The following is a 19850-nucleotide window of genomic DNA, read 5'->3' as shown; positions in this document are numbered from 1 at the left end:
GCTTTCTTTGCAAGTTCGAAAGTCAAAATCGATCTGATCAGCCCACCTACCAACCCCCCCCCCCACCCCAAAAAGATTTTCAACAGATTTCGAGAAATTAGAAAATCGACTTCTGGGAAAACTGGGGTGGACATGTCTACGCCAGTCCACCCTGTGGCGACGCCACTGATGCCCGCAAGATTTTAGTTAGGTCGGTCGCTAGCCCCGATAACGTCCGAACTTCGAAGATTACTACTCAACACTTTGTTTTCTTAATTGGTAAAAAAAGTAATGAAAAATTACTGTTTACCGGCTTGTCAAAAAGTGTCGATGCCGTATAGGCAGAGCTGCAGGCACCGCGCAGCCATTGGACTAGCAGGGGCTATAGCCCACCCACTTTTTTGCTATAATAGACTAGAAAAGTTATTGAAGGTTTACTGGAACGCAACTATGGATAGCTTACTCCTATATCGTAGCAGTTCTCATTGACTGGGAACCATTTTTGTTCTTTTTCTAGGTGTTTTATCTTGTTTGATGATATGATGTATTTTCTTACTTGGTAAGCTTGGTATTTTATTACCCTCAGACAAATTATATCTATTTCTATAGTAATTGATATCTTCTCTGAACCAGACTGTTTATAAAAAATTCAGTAGAAATACGCAAGCATTTTCTAAAAGGGGCGTTTTCCGGCGTTCTAAAGGGTGTGGCCTGAAAAAAAAAAATTTCACACCCATTTCAGCCCCTCCACTTTTAGAGTGGTGCGCGGTCCCTGCAGAGCTGTGCATGCTTTAGTATAAAGAACAGGACGGTTTTCAGTTGATACTTTTGTGTTTCACGCTGCGATCATCGGGCAACTATTCATGGCAAAACAAGGAAGTAAAATATTCGACGATTAGAAAATTTCGGCATAATTTTCTTGGTACGTGCTTGTTGGAGGATACATACACTAAAAACATTTCTTGGTACATGCAATTTCATCTTATATTTTTCTGTCAGCAGTTTTGCACAACCTTCGTCGGAAGAAAGTTAAAATGAGGACTTTCTATACTTGCCTTTAGCGCCACCTCTTTCGAATCTAGAGAACCGAGTATAAATTATAGCATCTTCTGCACTTTACACCCTTGACCGTATTTTTAGCCAGGAAAACAAACTTCACTCTGATGTGTCTAGCTTTTACAAATACAGACCATTCATAGATTTTCAGTTAAATTTAGCTATCTTATACATCTGAACCACGCTTAGTTGTTCCTGGAGCTTCTGCTATCTTGAATCTCTTTCCGTTTCCCTTGCTTTTATATGCTACGTGTTTTTACTTTTGCGACTGTAGAAAAAGTTTTTACTGGTTATGTAAACAGAAGGCTTATGGACAGTACCGCACAATAACGTTCTTATTTATTATACCCAAACTTTATGTCTACTAAATGGATCGTTTTAAAAAGTTATCTTACATGGCGGGATATTTTAATCTTGAAAAAACATAAAAGTCTATACAATGGTGCATGGATCATTTCACGAGGCGCGCGAATGCCGGATATGGCATCTTCTACATAGTTTCTTAAAATACCGACTTCCAGATGCTGATATTACTTGAACAATGTGAATTATGAAACTGGACAAAAGATTTTATATTGGAAGGAGTGAAGGGAAACATCTTGAAAGTATAAAAAACTTAGCAGCTTTGCTACGGGACAGCAGCCTCTTACGACAATATGGAACTAGCTGCTGACGATCACGGTTAATACCTTTTTTCAAGGTCCTACGGCAAACCCGTAAATAACAAAGTGACTCACGCGAAATGCATCTCGAATCTGAACAAGATTTGTTTCGAAACCGCTGTCTGTGGGTAAATCGCTCCAAAATCTGTTACCAGGGAAATGATTACATGCTTACAAGTAACAATAAGGAGATTATTAGAAAATTCCCGAAAAAATTCAGTCTTCTATTCCTATCGAAAGGCGGACTTTGATGAATTAACGAGAGTTATCAGCAAGAAATCGAGAGAAAAGTAAATTCAGCTTTATTATTTACACTTTTAACTTGGCTACTTACAAACACAATAATTACTAAAAGTCGATACGAAAACATTTACGTAAAATCAAGGACATAATATATATAGGCTGCTTTTTTGTGAGCACAAATCTTCGGAATCATTTGACACGGGTTACAATTAAAGCAAACACGGTCAAAACAGATTTATTGACACAATTATGTTATGTGCGGTATCCCCTGCATGGCACATTTGCGGTTCGCAACTTGCATTGAAGGCTTAAACAACACACCGCTGCCAAAGGCGACCAGCGATACGCAGTGGGGTGCATGCGGGGGTTTCGTGGGGACAATGCCCCCTCCAAAAAAAATTTTGCCCAATTTTTCCGAGAAAAATATCATATCATGGTCAAGTGCTGGTTTTTTTTAAATATCCATCAAAAGTTATCAAAGTTTGCATGTCAGTTATGCGATGCATGCATTGGGACATACACTCCATGTCAAATTCATTGGGTCATCTCAAAAGGCCTCGCCCCTGTACTCATTTCCATTTAACTCCCTCACTTAATTCACCATGGTCACGCCTTGGTAATAGCAAGATAAATAAGGAACAAGATAAATTATTTCTTATTTTTTCTTCGTAATAGAAGATGTATCAACGAAACAAAAGATGGAACGCGTACTGAAATGAAACTTCAAGTTTATTCTTCCAACATAATTTCAAGTTCTTCAACAGGAAGACGAACCCGGATTTCCTTCTCTTGCATGATGTCCAGGATATTTTCGAACTCATTTCCATGTACCTTGATGGCATCGAGGTATATGTCCTAAAGGAAAGCCAGGTATTAGTCAAATGTCCCGGACAATAAAAGTATGTTGAAATGACGTTTTAGGAAATAGTAGAAGTCTAGTAGCAATATGCAAAGGAATATTCATAAAAATGTGGCAACCACGCCATGTTGCTGGAATAAAAGTACAAATTTGATAGCAAACAAAGTATAGTGAATCTTTAAATGTAGAACAATCAACGAAGTTTCTACCGAATTGAAATGCATAATAATACAAGCATTTTGTTCAGGGAGATCTCTCTGATAGAATCATTTCTTAATGTGTCAAAGCTAGGCTGTCGATATCTGATGGGTCAAATTATTTGCAAGAGAAACCTACAGGGAGCATTAATGGTTAAACAGATGAATAGCAGTAGAAAGTCAGTTATAGCCTTGTTGGGCCTCTGTCTGAATTTCCAAGAATGCTCCTATCTCATCTCGCTTGACAATCCAAATTTATTTCAATACATTGGTGCTAGAAGCACCTAATAAAGACAAGAAATTTTCACCGCGAAAAATTGACTAGGCATGCTTCAGCAAGATCCATACAAGCAGCATAAAGAACATGATGCAGATTGCAACTTGGCTAAGAATATGATGCAGCATGCAGATGAGGTCTTCTTTACTTTCACTGACTAGTTAAAAGAGCCGGTTCTGTATTAAAGGATTCTCAACACGCTTGAGGGAATTCAAAGTGGCCAATGCAAAACAGATACCATAAAAATACTGCCCATTTTCCCCAGTGTAAAAAGCTATTTAGTTCAAACTTAATCGGAATCTTATGTTATTTTAAGCAACAGAATGTAAAGCAACAATGCAACAGAATGCAAGACTTTTAAGCGTAAGAACAGCAGAGTGGAGAACATCCTCGAAGGGACAATTTCTACAAATAAAAAAGAAAACATGAACAAATTATTGCAATGAACTTGTTAAGTGTCACTGACAACTCGCAAATTCACAATCAGGAACAAATCGCAAAAAAGTATGAAATCCTACTTCTCATCTCATTGCAACATACCTTTGACCAAGGGCAATTCTGTACTGCAGCATAAAATACATTTTTCGACCTTCTTGAGCCACCATTTTCTACCTAAAAAGTAAAACTGTTCGATAAAAACATTATGCTCCAAAAATGACAATATCGCAGCATAAGATAGCCATATATGGAAACAATTTTCCAACAAACATGAAACAAAATATAGCGTTGAAGTTAACGATGAAGTAAACAAGTTTTCAGATGTCATTCTGTGCTCAGTATTCTGAATTTTGATATTTTGAAATATATGTAGAATAAAATTTGGCAGTAATTTCTTGAAGTGAGCCTTTAAAGCTTCTGGCATATCAGGTACGAGTTAACAGTTCTCGCGCTATAGGCTCTGGTTACGATAAAATTCAATGCATATGCTATCTTAAAATATAACTTAATTAGCTATTCAGAATCGGAACTTCAGAAAAGCAACTCCAAAGTATGCGTTTACATTTCTAACTTGAAGGCAAATTTCAGAAACCTCACTGTTTCTAAACATGATGCCTTTGGAAAGTCTAAAATCTCAGCCAAAAATTTGATCTAACAGTGACATAGCTTCGAATATCTTATGAAATATTGAAGAAAATGAGAACTTCTGAATGGCTAATGAACATTAGAGAGATTGCACGCAGTTAAGAGACCAAAACATCTGCAATCACATCTGCTCCACTGAGTTATAACATCTAGCAGTGACAGGAAACCAACAGGAAACACACAAAAAGAGCACTAGTCAAGGCTTCTCGGATCTTCGACGTCGAATGTCAATGATCTTTTTCAATTGGCTTCGCTCCATCACTGAGGCTTGCGGCAGTTGCGTCGCCCATACGTTAAATCTTGAAGCTTTGATTCTCATGAAATTTGCAAGGTTTTGCAGATATACAACATTTCACGTGCGTTTAGCTACACTTATGTACAAAGGCCGTTTGTTGGAACATCAGATTAATCTTGGTATTTTATGTCCACACTACTGCTTCCCCTCCCTTTCTTATCCCTAAAAATGATACTGGCAAAGTAGAGAACATTTTAAATAACACGTTTTGTTGTGTGCCAACGTCATCTGAACGTCATCATAACATTTTAAAACCTCTGGCAACAATTGTCAAATAAATCAGTCAGGGTATCTGTTGCATTATACTCGACTTCTGGCAACGATTGATAGTTATGAAAAAAGTTGATAACCAGATATTATGTCTACGTTTACAAGAGAGAATCAATTAATGCACCTCAAACTGGAAAAATCTTCGCCATAATGGAACAGATGACCGCCCTTCACGGCTTGACGTTGCCCTGTCATAGAGACTACGAATCCGATTGATGATGCCTGCATTTGGCAGAGTAGTAAACACGGTGTCCTATAAACAAAATCATTATATAAATCATTATATCATCAATTTTGTCATCACTGAAAAGACTGAAAATGTAAGAGCAAAATCAACCTTCTCTACAAGGAGAAGTCCTGGCAAATTGTTAGAAAGTCATTCAATAATCTAGCTGTTTCGCGTTTCTAACGATATCGATATATTTTTTCGATAAGTGATGCTTCCTCTTGCATAACCTTATCTACTAAACAAAGTCTCCTTATTTTCAACAAACATCTTTGCACAAAATAAACACGTTGCATTTACGCATTCACATATATCTTAATGTATTTCTGCAAATGTACACAGTGAACTGATAAATAGTCATTATTTTATGCTGATAGTTTTGATGACAATGGTTTTCATTAGGTCCATTTTCTAAAACAGATGAACTGTACAAAATGGTCGGGAGGACGATGAAAACGCATTAGCCATCTCCCGGTTACATTGCTCAATGCACATACTCTTCGATTGCAGTGACGGGGGAATTGTCATTTAATCAAGATTTTCACTTCTTTTTTCCTCAGCAATATACATAAGAGAGGTGAAATGTAATTGAGTGACATTGTGGAAAGTGCAAAGTAGTAGCACAATACCTGCTGGTTTTAAATATGAGTAAATAAAGTTCATAAATTCAAAGCGTATTGTAAAGGATCTCACTTCAGTTGAATGACCAAACTTAAGGTTTTTGGCAGACCATACGAAAATTAGTTTGAAAAACGTTGATCTGACCATTGATTTTATGGGAATTCAGACTGGAGTTTCACTGCTTAACAGATAACAACAGAGAAAGAATATCTAAGAGTATCTATAAGTTAAAAACAACTTAAAAAATTTGAAATTCTTTGTAGAAAAATGTTGAACTCCTGCTTTTCTACACAATGAAAGAGAAAGGTTTTCCACTTTTCGATACCGCTTCTTTCTTTGGATATATGATATCTGCCAAACGTAGAGAGAAAACGGCTGCAAAAACGATTAAACTAACACGATTTTTGACGCATCCTGTTTGAATATTTCGGTCGATTCTACAGGTGGGCACTCCTCTGTGAGAAAATAAACAAAACCTAACCATTTTGCATATCGAATTGCTACTGTAAAATTGGAGCTGACAAATGACAGACAATTGTGATTACCAGAAAACTTACACTTGCAGCAGTGGTCTTGTCCAAACAGCTGATATCATCAAGCGATATTGACAATTTCAAGGTCTTCAACCGCTGTTCTTCATAGTTTATAGCAAAAAGCCACAAAAGTAGACAATCTGCATTTGCTAAAATTCGATGGTGGTGCCTTCTGATTTTCAGCGAAGCAAAGCTTTTGTTTTCTACTTCAAGCAATTTTTCGTTCAGCTTTAAGTCAGAAGGAAACCTCTCCACGGCATTCCATAATGCTTCTCGTAACTTTGGCACATTCGTACGCAGCTTGGTGCATGAATACTGTAGCACTGCTACCTTGAAATGCGTTAGCTCCAAAGATTTGTCTTCATCTAATTGAATATTGTTTTTGAGTTCTTCTAAAACAGAGTTGAATGCTTCTTTGCTCTCAGTAAAATACACAATCAACGCAAAACAGAGGATCCATTCAAATTTTTGCTGCTGAAGCTTGTGACGCATCGAGCCCCTGTTTGGTTGTTGTGATCTTACGTCATCAAGAATTCTGGTGAATGATTCTTTGAAGCCCTCTTTTATACGCCTTATTCGCAACGGATTTGCTTTCTCTTTCGAAATTGAACTCGAGGAGGTGGATGGATCCTGTCCTAAAAGAAGCAATAGGTTGACAATCTTGTTTTCGACCTGGCCTGCACTTTCTGTTCCTTGTTCAACTGTCTGCATTAAGAACATTGCATAGTTCCTAATCAAAAAAGAAGTAAAAATCATTGGCTTCATAACGAGCAAAGGGAAACCTAAAAAAGAGCGATCTCACTACTGTAGTAAAAGCAAGCGACTTTATCCTTCAACTATTTGCAAATAAATCTGAAGTTATTATCTACTTTTCAGGCTAAGGGAGGAAAGAAGGCATACTGCTTCAAATATTCATTTTGAAGAAACCTCTCAAGGCGCGAAGGAAGAATGGTGGACAAATAGAAGTAGTAGATTATACAAGTGGGATGATCATTCAAGCAAGAACACGGTGGTTTGGAGATGAACAACCGTAAAGAATAATTACGTTTGAACAAAGATCAAGAGAACGTTCCCGGCTAAGACGTAATAGAGAGGAATAGTAACCCACAAAAAATGCGGGAAGCAAAAAGAGGTCAATTGTTAAATTTCTTACTAAGGAGGCTGCCGGAGGGCAGAACAATGTGTGTTTTTAATTAGGGTTTTTAAATTCAACAAGTTACCAAGATTCAATTGAAGAAATGATTCAAGTTACCAAGTTACCAAGACCAATGCTCAGAATTGGGCGCTATGCCCAGGCGCACAAAAAATGTCAATTGGAAATCGGCCTTTATGCTCCTTGACATTCATTTCCCGTCTTACTGCACGGCGCTCATTTCCTTTGTCCCCTCTCCCGCTTGCAGCAACACTCACTTTTTCTGAAGATTTTGTTATCAATTTCGTTTTGTAATCTAATATTGATCTAATTTTCCATTTTTTAACTATGAGAGTTGTTGAAATTTGTGTCAAAGGATCGATAAATTTTCCATCTTATATTACCGCGTCAATAAACAAAAGCAGACAATTCAAACGATAATGGGTTTTCATTGTCACGACAGAGCTCAACAGAAATCTTGATGGATAGCAACAGAAATCTTGACAGTCAACAAATAATTGTTGCGAATATCAATCTACGATTCCTTGGCAATCTCAGAGTCTCTATTTTAATTCAAGCGACGATGGCCAGGAGTTTGTTGGATTAAAATCAGAAGAAAACAACCACCGCAAAAGACCAGTTAAAAGCAACAGATCAGCTGTAATCGTGACAACATTCACCAAATCCTTACTTCATAAACAATTTGTTTGAAAGCAAAAAATTTTATCGATCAGTATAGTTCATCGAGCAGATGACAGAGAAATGTGCAGATGGTGCAGTTTAAATCAATTTAAAGCTGACAGAATAGCGTTTTTGTAAAACACATTTTAAAAACCATTACTTCCAACAACAAAAGGTAAAATTCCTTGTTCAAAATTCTTTTGAAATTCGCATCTAGATTAAAGCAGCAAAGCGCTTAAAACAATAACTTTAAAAACAATTCACTACTTTTTTGGATAATACTTTGTTCGCGCTTGAGATAGGTTAGTGTGCAAAAGAGGAATTCATCTTTTTAGAGAATTTTAGAGGACTCCTCAATATAAGCCTTTGAGATTATGGCAATGGTCGTGAGATAAAAACTGAGCAAGTTTCAATCGCTTTTTAATTTTCCACTTTCCACTGGATTAAGCCACATGGGCAGACGGTAATTCATCCTAAAAAATCATTTATGGGAAAAAGCCTCTGAACATAGTTGGGAATCGTTGAATGAGGAAAATTTTTCACTGAAGAAAGCTCAATTTCGTTGACCTGAGCTGCAAAGTTTCCCAGTATCAAAATTTTTGCTTTTAGAACATGGTGCGATTAAAGAAGAATGTGGCAAATGTTCCCAGACAAGCCAAGCCAGGTTATTTGCTGCACTGTAAGCACTAACATATTTCATGGGACTTGTAGATAGAGGGTACATCTGGCTAGTTAATTCTGGTTATACAGAAAAAAGCGGTTTTGATTGGTGAACATGATTGTCTTTCAAGCCAAATTGATGACAAGCTAGTAAATTTGTTACATTGCTTATCGCTTTGAGTTAGATAACCATTACCATTAGATAAAAATTGCATTTGTAATTAAAAAATCAATGAAAAATCAATGTGATCTTTGAATGTTTAAGACCAGTGCTGAAATCAGCACACACAAAAAGGGCATCCCAAATTCTTCAACGAGCTAAAATGACGATTTGAAACTTTAAATGGGGGTGCCAATGCAGCGGCAATTACTGATTTGGTACATGTCAGTGATATAAAAACATACTGATTTCCATGAGAATATAAAAAAGTTACAATGTCCCTTTCATTGGTAAATGATCAAACCAAAACAAATGTAGCTATCTTTAGTTCAGTCATGCGACACCCTGTCCCTCGAAGTTCCGGCCAAACTTTTCAGCGGTGGAAATTGAGGGGATGCTAAATTGTCAGTTCAAACACAGTTTTTAGTACTTTTATCGGTAAATTTTGTTATTTGTCTGCAAATTCACTTGCTTTTGGAGGTTTTGCAAGTTTGGAGAGGGTGACTGAGCTTTATGGTCGGCTTCTACATTCAATGAAAATTGAGAGCATGAAGTAGAAACTCAAGCTTAAATCCACCGCTGCTCAATGAATTGCAAAACAGATGGAAAATGCAGGCTTTTAAAAAAGGCTCTTCACTTTCACCGCTCAATTCACTGCTTAAAAACATCGCCCCTTCATTTGCATCTTATTTTTGAATTTCTTATCAATGGCAGCGGCAGAACCATAAAGTGATAGGATTTATGGGGCCGAAGCTTCCATGATGTCGTTATCAAATTCACAGTTGTAGACAGGCTCTTGTAACTAGAAGGTCCAGCTGATGACTGGGTCAAACGAAAAAATATGTTGTTCGTCAATGCAAGTGATCCTAAAACGGGTCTGCAGCCTTGCGGACACGTCCAGAATTTCGACTTGGGCTTGCAGATTTGCCCGTTTTTTTCGGCGGTTTGCGGCGGTTAGTTTTTATGCTACTTGCATCCTTTAATGCAACTTTCAAGCGATATGCGTTTTTTGTCGTGTGGCTTCGTTGCGCAAAAAAACGGTCAACATATATATTTTATGTTAAGTTTTGGGACCATTTCGATAGTGGATTGCTGTATTCTGCCTCAATCCTACGCGGTTTGCGGCTTTTATCTCCTAAGACTCATCATACTTTTAATAATGTCAGTCCAATTAAAACAAAGTAGAGATGAAATACAGCTGCAAAATGCACTAAATTGGGCATCTGGTGATGATATACAAACTCTGCGGTCTCAATTCCTTTTTAAAACCTCTAAAGACGCAACAGGAGATTGAAATGGCAAATTCAATTGATGACGTCACAGCTTCAAATTGAAACTGGCAGTCAACATCAAAAATTCACTTGTCATGATCAATGGTCACAGTTAATTACTTTTCTCAATTATCTAAGTCCACTTCCTGCTGGTATTTACTGTTTCCCTGTTCTGCTTTCTCCATATATCCCTGTCATATAAGCAACTTCATCAAACAACCTTTTTTCTGTAATAACCGTTTGATTGAATTCGAAGTCGCACTCTTGGCGCTTAATTTGAGGTCACATTTCCCGAAAAAATGGAAGTTTTTTCAAAATTTTTCTTCCATGCAGAAATCATTGGCAGAAAAAAGAAAGCTGTGCGAGAGATCTTGACTTTTTGTGTCACTGAAAATTCAAATGAAACTTATAAAACATTTCAATCCTCTGAGCGAAAGGCGTCTCCTTGCATTTTCAAATTTATTTTATTTTTAACAAATCTAACATATTAGGTTCTTTGTTTAGATGAAGTGTGAAAAATATTCGGAAAATTTGCAACATTGACTTCCAATAAAATATATCAAACACAGACATGCACCAATGGTATCTCTTTGTTACAAAGTTGATTGAGAAAAACTCAGCCTTTTTTCATTACTGACTAAGAAGCAACCTCTGTGTGAAATCACAAGCACTACTGGTTAGGTTGTACCTATCATACCATAGAGCAACCATGTGATCTCATCTTTCAAAGCAATTATATAGTCACAACAAGACAGTTTGAATAAGAGATGGGATTTGAATGCAGTGTAAACGAAAAGTTTACAAAAGGAATCCTGGGTGAGAGAAATGCTGTAAAATGGTAATGGTGAATCTTTGCAAACTAGTTTTTGTAGGATGCAAACACTAATAATTACCTGAAGATCCAAGAAAACTTTGAGGTATCCTTAGGCTCCTCTGCAATACACATTGCTATCACCATATCCAAAATTCTAAATGCTTCCTCATGTTTCCCAAAATCGTGCTCAAAATAAGCAAAAATTTGCCAAAGTTCCAGACAGTTTCTATTTGCCGTTTGTTTTAACAATGATCTGCCAAACTTCCTTGTTTTCTTCACAGCATCTTTGATCCCGCGACTGTCTTCATACAGACTTTTTATGCATAGGATTTTAAAAAGCAGAAGGCACTGACTAACTGTGTTTGAAAATTGCTGTGAATATCTTCCAGCCAATTTGAGTGATTGTAAGAAAACCTCCTCCACGTAACTGATGCGGTGCTCCTCTAATTTTGTAGCATTGTTGCTGCTGATTTCAAAATTCACTGGCGAATATAAGCAAACAAATTCTGATCCGACTGTATTGGAAAATATCTTCAAAAACTTGGGTGTAAATCCAAATTCCGAGAGCTTTCTCCAACAACTACTACTCAGAAATTCCTTTTTTACAGGGACGCCCAAGAATGATAAATGGAACAATAAAATGCTCAACCTATCTTTTTCGGACTGTAGTTTAAACAGGCATGGAAGAATGTCGTCAGCAAGCACAACACGATCAGGGTCAACAAAGTCTTCCCTCTCCTCGCTCTGCCTCAAAGGTCTCCACATTCTATCCTGCCGCTGACACTCTATCATCAACCAATTGACCGACTTCATTTTAGACCTATCCACATTTTCCTTGCTAGCATCATTGTCTTCATCTACACATACCTGAGCATCTGCAGCCTCTCTGTGAGCAACCATTTCATCCACCACTTGATTATTTTTAGCATGCATCCAGCTTTCCCAGCCTTCAGCCATTTCTTCACCAAATCTGTTATGGTGCATGAAATTGAACATGATTATGTAAAAGTTGATAAGAGAAAAAACTAAATTACAGAATATAACAACAGTATCATTTATAGTGATATATTTCAAAAATATTTCATTTATTTTCCACGTCAATAGAGTTCCAGAAAAATCATCAAAATTATGAGGTCACAAAATTTATAATTTTTCAGTTTGGACCTGAAAACTTGAAAGAGCAATTTTGAAGACCTTTGAATCTATCTCCTCCATCATTCTCCATCAATTTGCTGTAACTCTGCTTTCAGCTTTATTCAAAGTAAAAGCTTCATTTTTGCCATACTCCAGTCAATTTTGGAAACAGATTTGGCTAATTTCAAACCTAGAAGAATATTTCACTCTATTCTTTCAGACTATTTTGTTGTCTGACATCAAAAAATATTGGCCCTCTGTCCACATAGAACCTATCCCCTGTTCTAAAGTAGGGATTATAGAGATTTGATAACTACAGAAAAATTAAAATAGAAAGGAGTACATTTCTTTATTTCTGGAAAGCATTAAAACATCTCCAGTTTCTCCAACTTTTGACCAGCTATTAAATTATTTGCAATACCATACTTTGCCGTGTCTAAGATGCATCTTTGCATAAGATGCAGCATTAATTCCATGTTTGAATTCTGAAAAAATAGTTTTTACCATGTCCTATCGTGTGTGAGACGCACCCCTTTTTCTCAGTTATTGTAAAGCATGTATCTTTCAGTGAAAAAATAAACTCAAGAATACTATAGACACTAATTCTGTGGAGGAAAATTTGTTCAAACTGCAATGTTTCAAATATTGCATTAGGTTTAACTAATAAGTTTAAAATCATCTAGCAGGAAGCTTAACATCACAAAATTATATATCATCATTAAATTTTAGAGGTTTTAAAATCCATAAAATTATTGTTCACCATCCAACGATTATAGGGATCTGCCCTCCAATCAAGTGAATGTAGGGTACAACCCTTCCATTTGGGAGTGAAAAGCTTTTGTCAGATAATTTTCTATTGCAGTTGGAGAATTTCAAAGTTTTTACTAAATTTTGGTAAAATTGGGATTATTAAAATTAAAAGAACATATGCTTCAAATATAAAAATATTGTGTCTATGAAATCACACTTTGCCTTCAAAAGGAAATGATGATGTATATATCTCAACAAACCTTGGCACCTCACTATCCAAAAATGCTTCAAAAAACTCTTTCTGCCCTGATGCTGGAATTTTGTCTAGGTCTTTTGGAGTGAAACAATTAAACTCAATCATTGCTTGCATAGAGGCAACTGCTTTCTCTGGTAAATCTAAAAAAATACATGACATAATTCTGAGGATAAATTAAGAAAATGACAATTAAGAAAATGACAAAATCAAACTAATAAAATTTGGAAAAGTCTGGTGAAAATTTTTGTTTGAACTGAAAACTGCGTATGATGGCTATTGACAAAGATGTTTCTAAAAAGGTGTTTCTATTTCTATTCTAGATAAATATTTTACAAAATTAATTGACTCAGGATGATTCTTTTTTTTTAAATAAGAATAAAGAAAAAAAGAGGTTCTTTTGGGACATCAGAGAAAAAGTTCATGCGGTAACACAAGAAACATATCCTTGCATAAGGTTAAAGTGACTGAGCAAAAATATATGGCCAAGCAAAATTAGAACATGACTATGACCCAAAGCATTTCCATACAAAGCCAATATGATGCATTTAAAAAGTCTTACCTGACTGATGCAAAAACTGACAATACTGTATAAAGATGCACATCATGTTAGATACATGATCATCCTCGCATTTGTGTGTCCTAATTGTACCATCTGCAATTGCTTGCATTGTTTTGAAGCACTTATGATAAGCTGATATCACAGCTGTTGTTGAAAAATTTGACAAATCAGACTGCAGAAACATAAGGTATCTTCCCCAAAGAATACCTTTGTTAGGATTTTTGAATGTAAAATTTGTCCATTTGTTATTAACTTGAGTGAAGTCCAAGATTTCTCTGCAGCATTCCATGTATTCTATTATTAGCAACAATGAGTCAGGATTGGATGAAAGTGCTCTGTCCAAGATTTTTAGCTTTTTTTCTACAATGGCTCTATAACTTCTATTTTTGGTGGTTTGAGCATTAAAAGTTGAAGATATCTCCAGCTCATTCTTATTTTGAAAAGCCTCATCTTGAAGTTTTACAAGTTGTAACCATAAATCAACATCTTTTGGATTGTCCCTGAGACTTCGGTTTAAATATTCTGTCTTCTGGCTGAATGTATGTGCTTCACATTCTTGGTTGTGTTTTAAACTACTAGGAGATTGCTTTGCATCTTCTAAAGTGCTTTGGTTATTCTCCTCATTATTGTGAATGGTTATTTGCTGCTCATTTTCAATGTCAATATTTGCAGTTATACTTTCTTGCTTCAATTTAGTGAAGTATCTCTTTTTTACAGAACCATTTTTTAGTCTTTTCTTGGTACTTCTTTGATCAGTCCATTCAAAATATTGATCTTTTCTCAACCCAAGACAAACAATTTCACTTTTTCTTTTATAATTAGCAATGTCAAGTCTATAAAATGTGTCAAATTGAAGATTTTCTTTGCATTCTCTTTTATCAAATCTAAATGCTTCTTCAATTTTGAGCGCTGTCTCTTCTAGCCAAATTGTATCAGGTTTATTTTTATCATAACTGATTTTCTTATCAACTTTGTGATGGTGTTTCTTCTTCTTTTTCTTTTTCTTCTCTTTCTTTTTCTTCTTCTTGTTTCTTCTATTTTTACTGTCTGTGTCTGAAGATGACAATTTCCGCTTTTTATTCTCTAAATGATCTACCTCCTCCTCTGAATTATCATCTAAGCAATCACCCAAAGAAGGAACAGAAGGACAACTTTCATGAGTATCTAACGCTTTACCGTCACTTCCTTGGCAAGAGTTACTTACATTTACATCTCTAAAGCTGCTGAATCCTGACAATTTTTTGGATACTTTTTCATTTTCCCCTAAAAGACAATGAAGATTATTGGCTAATAATTCATGGGTGAAACAACATTTTGCTACAAAGGTGCCAGCCCCCTGAGGACCAAGTTTTAAGGATGACAAAATAAACTGTTTCAGAAACTAATGATTAAGTTGAAATCTATTTTCCTTTTTTATATCTGGCACAGACTTTCATTGGCATACTTTTTCTTAAAATTTCCTTGACGTACTGGCGTATAATGAAGGAAAAATAAGGTGTTGGGGCAAAGATGGATATGTTTGCTGCCTGTGTTTGGGTCAGGGTATGACATATAAACAACCATTGGTGGTAAAAAGGATTATTAATTGTTTCTATCATGCATTGTATTATACAACTTCTTGGCGTAAGCATTAAGATGTAGATTGGGTGGGACACATCCACCTCCCCCCCCCCCCCCCCCCAGTTCTCAACAGGATCAATTTTGTATTTCGTCTAAATCGGATGAGAAAATGTTGGGAGAGGGGTAATATTTTGGGAACATACTTTTTGTGATATGATCCTATGATTTTCAAACTGCCTTTTGCATTAGCTAAAAGTTACATGGATTTTACCCTGGTTTGATGGGCCGCAATTAGGACTAGGTTTGTTAAGTCTTAGAGAGGAAACTTTCATTGGCAGAGTTTTAGGGATCATACATCAAGTTTTCTAATGTTTACTAAATTATTTCTACTATTCGAGGGGCTTAACACTTCCCCACAACACGTCTTTCAGAAGCTATTTTACAGCAAAATCAATAGCAAAACAAAACAATGTAAGGCATTCATTTCGAATAAGAATTAACTTACAAACAAACCACATAGTAAATGGTTTGGGATAAATACCTAGTGTACATTCTGTATCTTGCTTCTGATCTAATAACACAGAAGGGAATAGGAAAGGCGGGTTTTCAGGAGTCTCAGCTTCCAGTCTACTACCTTCTCCCGCCATGTCTGCTACCTCGTTCGAAACCGGGACATTTGCGATAGAGGCTGGCTGGTAAACATTTTACAACGATTGCCGCTTGCCGGGGGTACTCCCATACCCCAATAAGACCTGACAGGGGGTTCAGTCGATTTGAGGGTCTTACCAAATGGCTACCAATTGGCCCGGTTTCGATAAACAAGATCTTATCTTCCCCGAATCGACAACAGTCAATGGAAAAGAAATTTGTCAAAGTAAGAGTAGGACCAGACGAGCGCAAAGAAATGGATGCTACCAAGGGCATAATTTTGGTTCTTATGCTACCACTTTAGGGTTATTGTCAAAAAAGACAACCAATTGAGAGTAAGTTTTCAGCACTTGAGCTTTGGCCCTCTTTGACCCTGATTGGAACCCCCTCCTGTCAGTCCTTAATGGGAGGCCCCCACGGGGGCCACTTGCCACCATTGCTTTTGCCATGATCTGGAAACGAAATTTCTCGGCATGTAAACCCCCTTATAAAACACCCTATCCAGGAAGTGGGCTTTTTGGTCGGTTTTTTTTTGGCAAACTGTTTCCCGCCCACAAGATATCAGATGCTGTCTCAAGACGTTAAATCCAAATAGGCTCTTTCTTCACTGACGGAGGGAAAGGGGAAGGAAGCCGAGTCTTTCAACCCCAGACGGTGCTGTTGACCAGACGGTGGTGACGGTACATTACACGGAGAGAAGGGAGAGGCAGATCCATGCCGGAAAAAGGTAAGCGGGTAAAGGATAGTGAGATCGGAAAAACACTCTTCCTTATGAAGCCAGAGATAACCTAATAAACATGCCAAATTTCAGGCGAATATAAACACTCATACCCATTGAGAGCCGGGACTAGCCTGGGGCCTGGGTCAAGCGGGTACACGAGCATATAACAAGCCAGAATTTCCACGAATAACAACAATCACGTCACGGAAAGTCAGGAATAACCCACTGATCTCTATAAAAGACCAGTGGAATAACCCGGGTCCGAGTGGGTTCTTGATAAATAAGCACGAGGGTTGCCTAAAATCAAGATTATGACATAACATGAATTTAACAATCAAAAAAGAGTAGCTACTTTGAGCATCAACTATGCTTTGAGCGGGATTAATAATTTTTGTGGGGTGACTCGCTCAACGTTGTAAACTTTTCTGAGTAATTAAAAAGACGTTGATTGGATTTCGCATAGGTTCCTTACGTTGCAAGCTAAACAATCCCTTGAAGTACTGTTTATTCGCAAGTAACTATATTATGTTGTGAAAAACATAGGAAAGCTGCAAAGGCTGCTGACATCATTTTCATAAAATACCACGCCTATTATTAATTGAATGGTTGTGAGAATTTGGATTGTGGCCGCGAATAAATTGAACATATAGATATAAGCATGTATATGTCATTCATATATTATGTACAAAATCTTTGTGTGTATATAATGGTAGCTCATCAGCTTTATAATAGTGCGTTTTGAAATGATGTTGAACGTGTTTGTCTATCTGAAGTGTCTATATATAAAAAATATGAATAAAGGTTATGGAGAAAGGTGCGTTTCTGTATGTAAATGCGTGTTTGGTTCTCTTAACATAGAAGTAGGGCTCTTTTCTTGGGGGACTTTCTGTATTGTTTGGTCAAAACTTTGGTGTGGGTTATTAGATCTCCAATGTTTTTATGCTTTTTAATGCTAGTGTAGGAGACTGTTTCCATACTTGCTTAACTTTTTATCTTTTAAAGTTATGTTTCAGTGGTCTTTTAGAATTTTGAATATATTTATAGTTCTATTGTCGTTTGGAATGACGAAAGGGAGGGTTGAGTTCCCCGATATAGTGTGTAAATTACTTGGGAGCTACCTGAGGCCCTGTAAGGGGTATTTTGAAAATGAAATAATTGAGGTTCTTGGAGAGAAAATATAAACATTCAGATTTTTCAGCTGAAATAATGCTGATTTCAAATTATCAAAATACCAAAATATGAAATATCAAATATCAAAATAGTGAGAAAACTTAGTGTTTTATTAAATCCTATGTGAAAATTATTCCTTTGATCGAAGAAGCCAGTCAAAACAGTGAGTATTGAGCTGTTCAGTTATTTGTCGAACTCAAAACTCCGACAAAATGACGAGGAAATTCACAGGCAATATTTCCTTTTACCCAATATTTTAAAGCTTTCCTTCTCCACAATGTCTCGCAATTTTATCTAATTTAAAGTTGGCACGAAATAGGAACGATAGGAATGATCTTGCAAAGTTTTAGAATAAAATTTTTAGCGCAGTGGGTATAACTAGATTTTTTTATATGAAATCATATCCCAAAGGTGAGAGGTGAGAGGATACAGAGGTGAGAAACAAATGAAACTTTGGTTATAAATATATCAAGAACAGAAGAACATCAACAGAAAAAGAACTTCGATAACACATAAAAGATTAAGCAGCTTTGTAGAGTTGAGATATGATTGTGTAAAATCTAATTGCAAAAGTTTGCGTGAATAACGTGCTACTAAGGAAAATTATTTTAGAAAAAAGTTTTCAAACTTGTCTGGTCATTAACGATTTTTGATGGAATTCATCATTACTTTTAGAATTTCAGAGTAGGCACTTCGATAGTGTTCTATTGACTGGGAAGGACCGAGAATCATACTCTATCCAAATCTCCTTCTACCACGGAATATTCATTTACAATTTTTAACTGTTGCCTTTTTTTTGGAAGAACAGACTCGTCATAAATAAAATCACATTTGAAGCTTTCTTTTAGACACTTCCAGAGAGCGAATCTGCTGATTCTTCTTTTTCATGGTTTCTTCCTAGCATTTTCCTTCCTTCAACGCCAATTACTTTTTCTTCTTGTAACGTATTTGAGAGTTTGTCCGTTAAAAAGTTACCCTGGGTACCAGAGCCGCAAAAATTAAAATTAAACAATTTATGAGCCAGATTTAGACCATCTGTCATTTGGCTTTGGCGCCAACTTATTCTCGATCGGGTTCTTCTTCCATCTTCTTCAACCATGCAGAATGCACACATTCCACGGATCGTATAATGGTGGTTTATAGTAAGTGGCCTTTGAAAAGCTGTTACTCGCACAGTGCAAGATCGGTTTCTTCGATCAAATTCCCATGTTCTAGTTCCTCTTTGTCTTCAAACTATTAGAATGGTAAAGACGTAGTAAAGTATATTTATTTCTATTTTTCCTAGAAAAGTTTATTTGGTGCAGAATGAAAGCGGAGGCCTTGCCCCCAGCTTTGCCGACCCATACCTATTGTCAAAAGATGGTCCGTAAGATTCTTTCAGAAAACGAGGAGGCAGCTGGATATATTTTTAGGAAGGGTATAGTAGGAATTTCTCCGATAATTGCTTGAAAGTGACTTTGTGAGTTGTTTGAGTCAAAGGAAAAGTTGGCGTTTGCGTAAAAGTAATATATTTTTATGCAAATACTCTCCCTTTGGTGGTAATTTGGCTCTACGAAAGATGTGAGGAAGATAGAAATTCTAAGTAGAAGAAAATGATATTTATTCAAAATATTTCCTGAGGATGCCAGTGAATTAAAAGCTGTTTCAAAATGATCAAACAGGTTATCATGACGTTGGCTAACATGGGATATAAAGAAGTATTCTAAGCCACAGAAGGCGTGTCTTGTATGTGTTTCTAGACCTCGACTATTAATAGATAGAGCGAGTAGCAAGTAGTTGATGTCAAAGAATTGATAAATCCAATTTCTTAATCGGAATCAGGATGGACCTTTTGATAATTTTGAAATATTTGGTTTGTTAATTTTGATATTCTAAATAATGGCAAGATTTCGTTGTGAAATATGAAATAATATCAACCCCCCTTAAAGGGTCACTTACCTGGCTGTATATCAATACTCAATAGGATTTCTGTAATCAGTTACTTTTTCTCTTTGGTAAAAAATTTTAAAAACAGCAGAAAAATCTTGCTCCGA

General features: G+C 36.4%; 2 protein-coding genes across 2 annotated transcripts in view; one reads left to right on the top strand and one right to left on the bottom strand.

The window, feature by feature from the left end:
• Window positions 1–1987: 1987 nt before the first annotated feature.
• LOC135694511 (nuclear exosome regulator NRDE2) lies at window positions 1988–16408 on the bottom strand. The gene is made up of 8 exons (XM_065213291.2): window positions 15820–16408; window positions 13719–14981; window positions 13164–13299; window positions 11099–11989; window positions 6326–7031; window positions 5046–5174; window positions 3814–3885; window positions 1988–2795 (listed from the first exon to the last, which is right to left on the bottom strand). The coding sequence occupies exons 1-8, from the start codon at window positions 15923–15925 to the stop codon at window positions 2670–2672; spliced, it is 3429 nt and encodes a 1142-aa protein (XP_065069363.2). The 5' UTR covers window positions 15926–16408; the 3' UTR covers window positions 1988–2669.
• Window positions 16409–16499: 91 nt separating this feature from the next.
• LOC135694542 (synaptotagmin-16) overlaps window positions 16500–19850 on the top strand; it is a 19218-nt gene continuing 15867 nt past the window's right edge. The window contains exon 1 of the mRNA XM_065213345.2: window positions 16500–16653. Within this exon, the coding sequence (XP_065069417.1) occupies window positions 16641–16653 (13 nt within the window). The 5' untranslated portion in view covers window positions 16500–16640. The remainder of the gene's footprint in view (window positions 16654–19850) is intronic.

Source organism: Rhopilema esculentum, chromosome 10 (assembly GCF_057945365.1).
Source record: "Rhopilema esculentum isolate cy_ngs chromosome 10, ASM5794536v1, whole genome shotgun sequence".
NCBI lineage: Eukaryota > Metazoa > Cnidaria > Scyphozoa > Rhizostomeae > Rhizostomatidae > Rhopilema > Rhopilema esculentum.
Note: the sequence above shows the minus strand (reverse complement) of the source record. Positions and strands in the feature narration are given on the sequence as shown.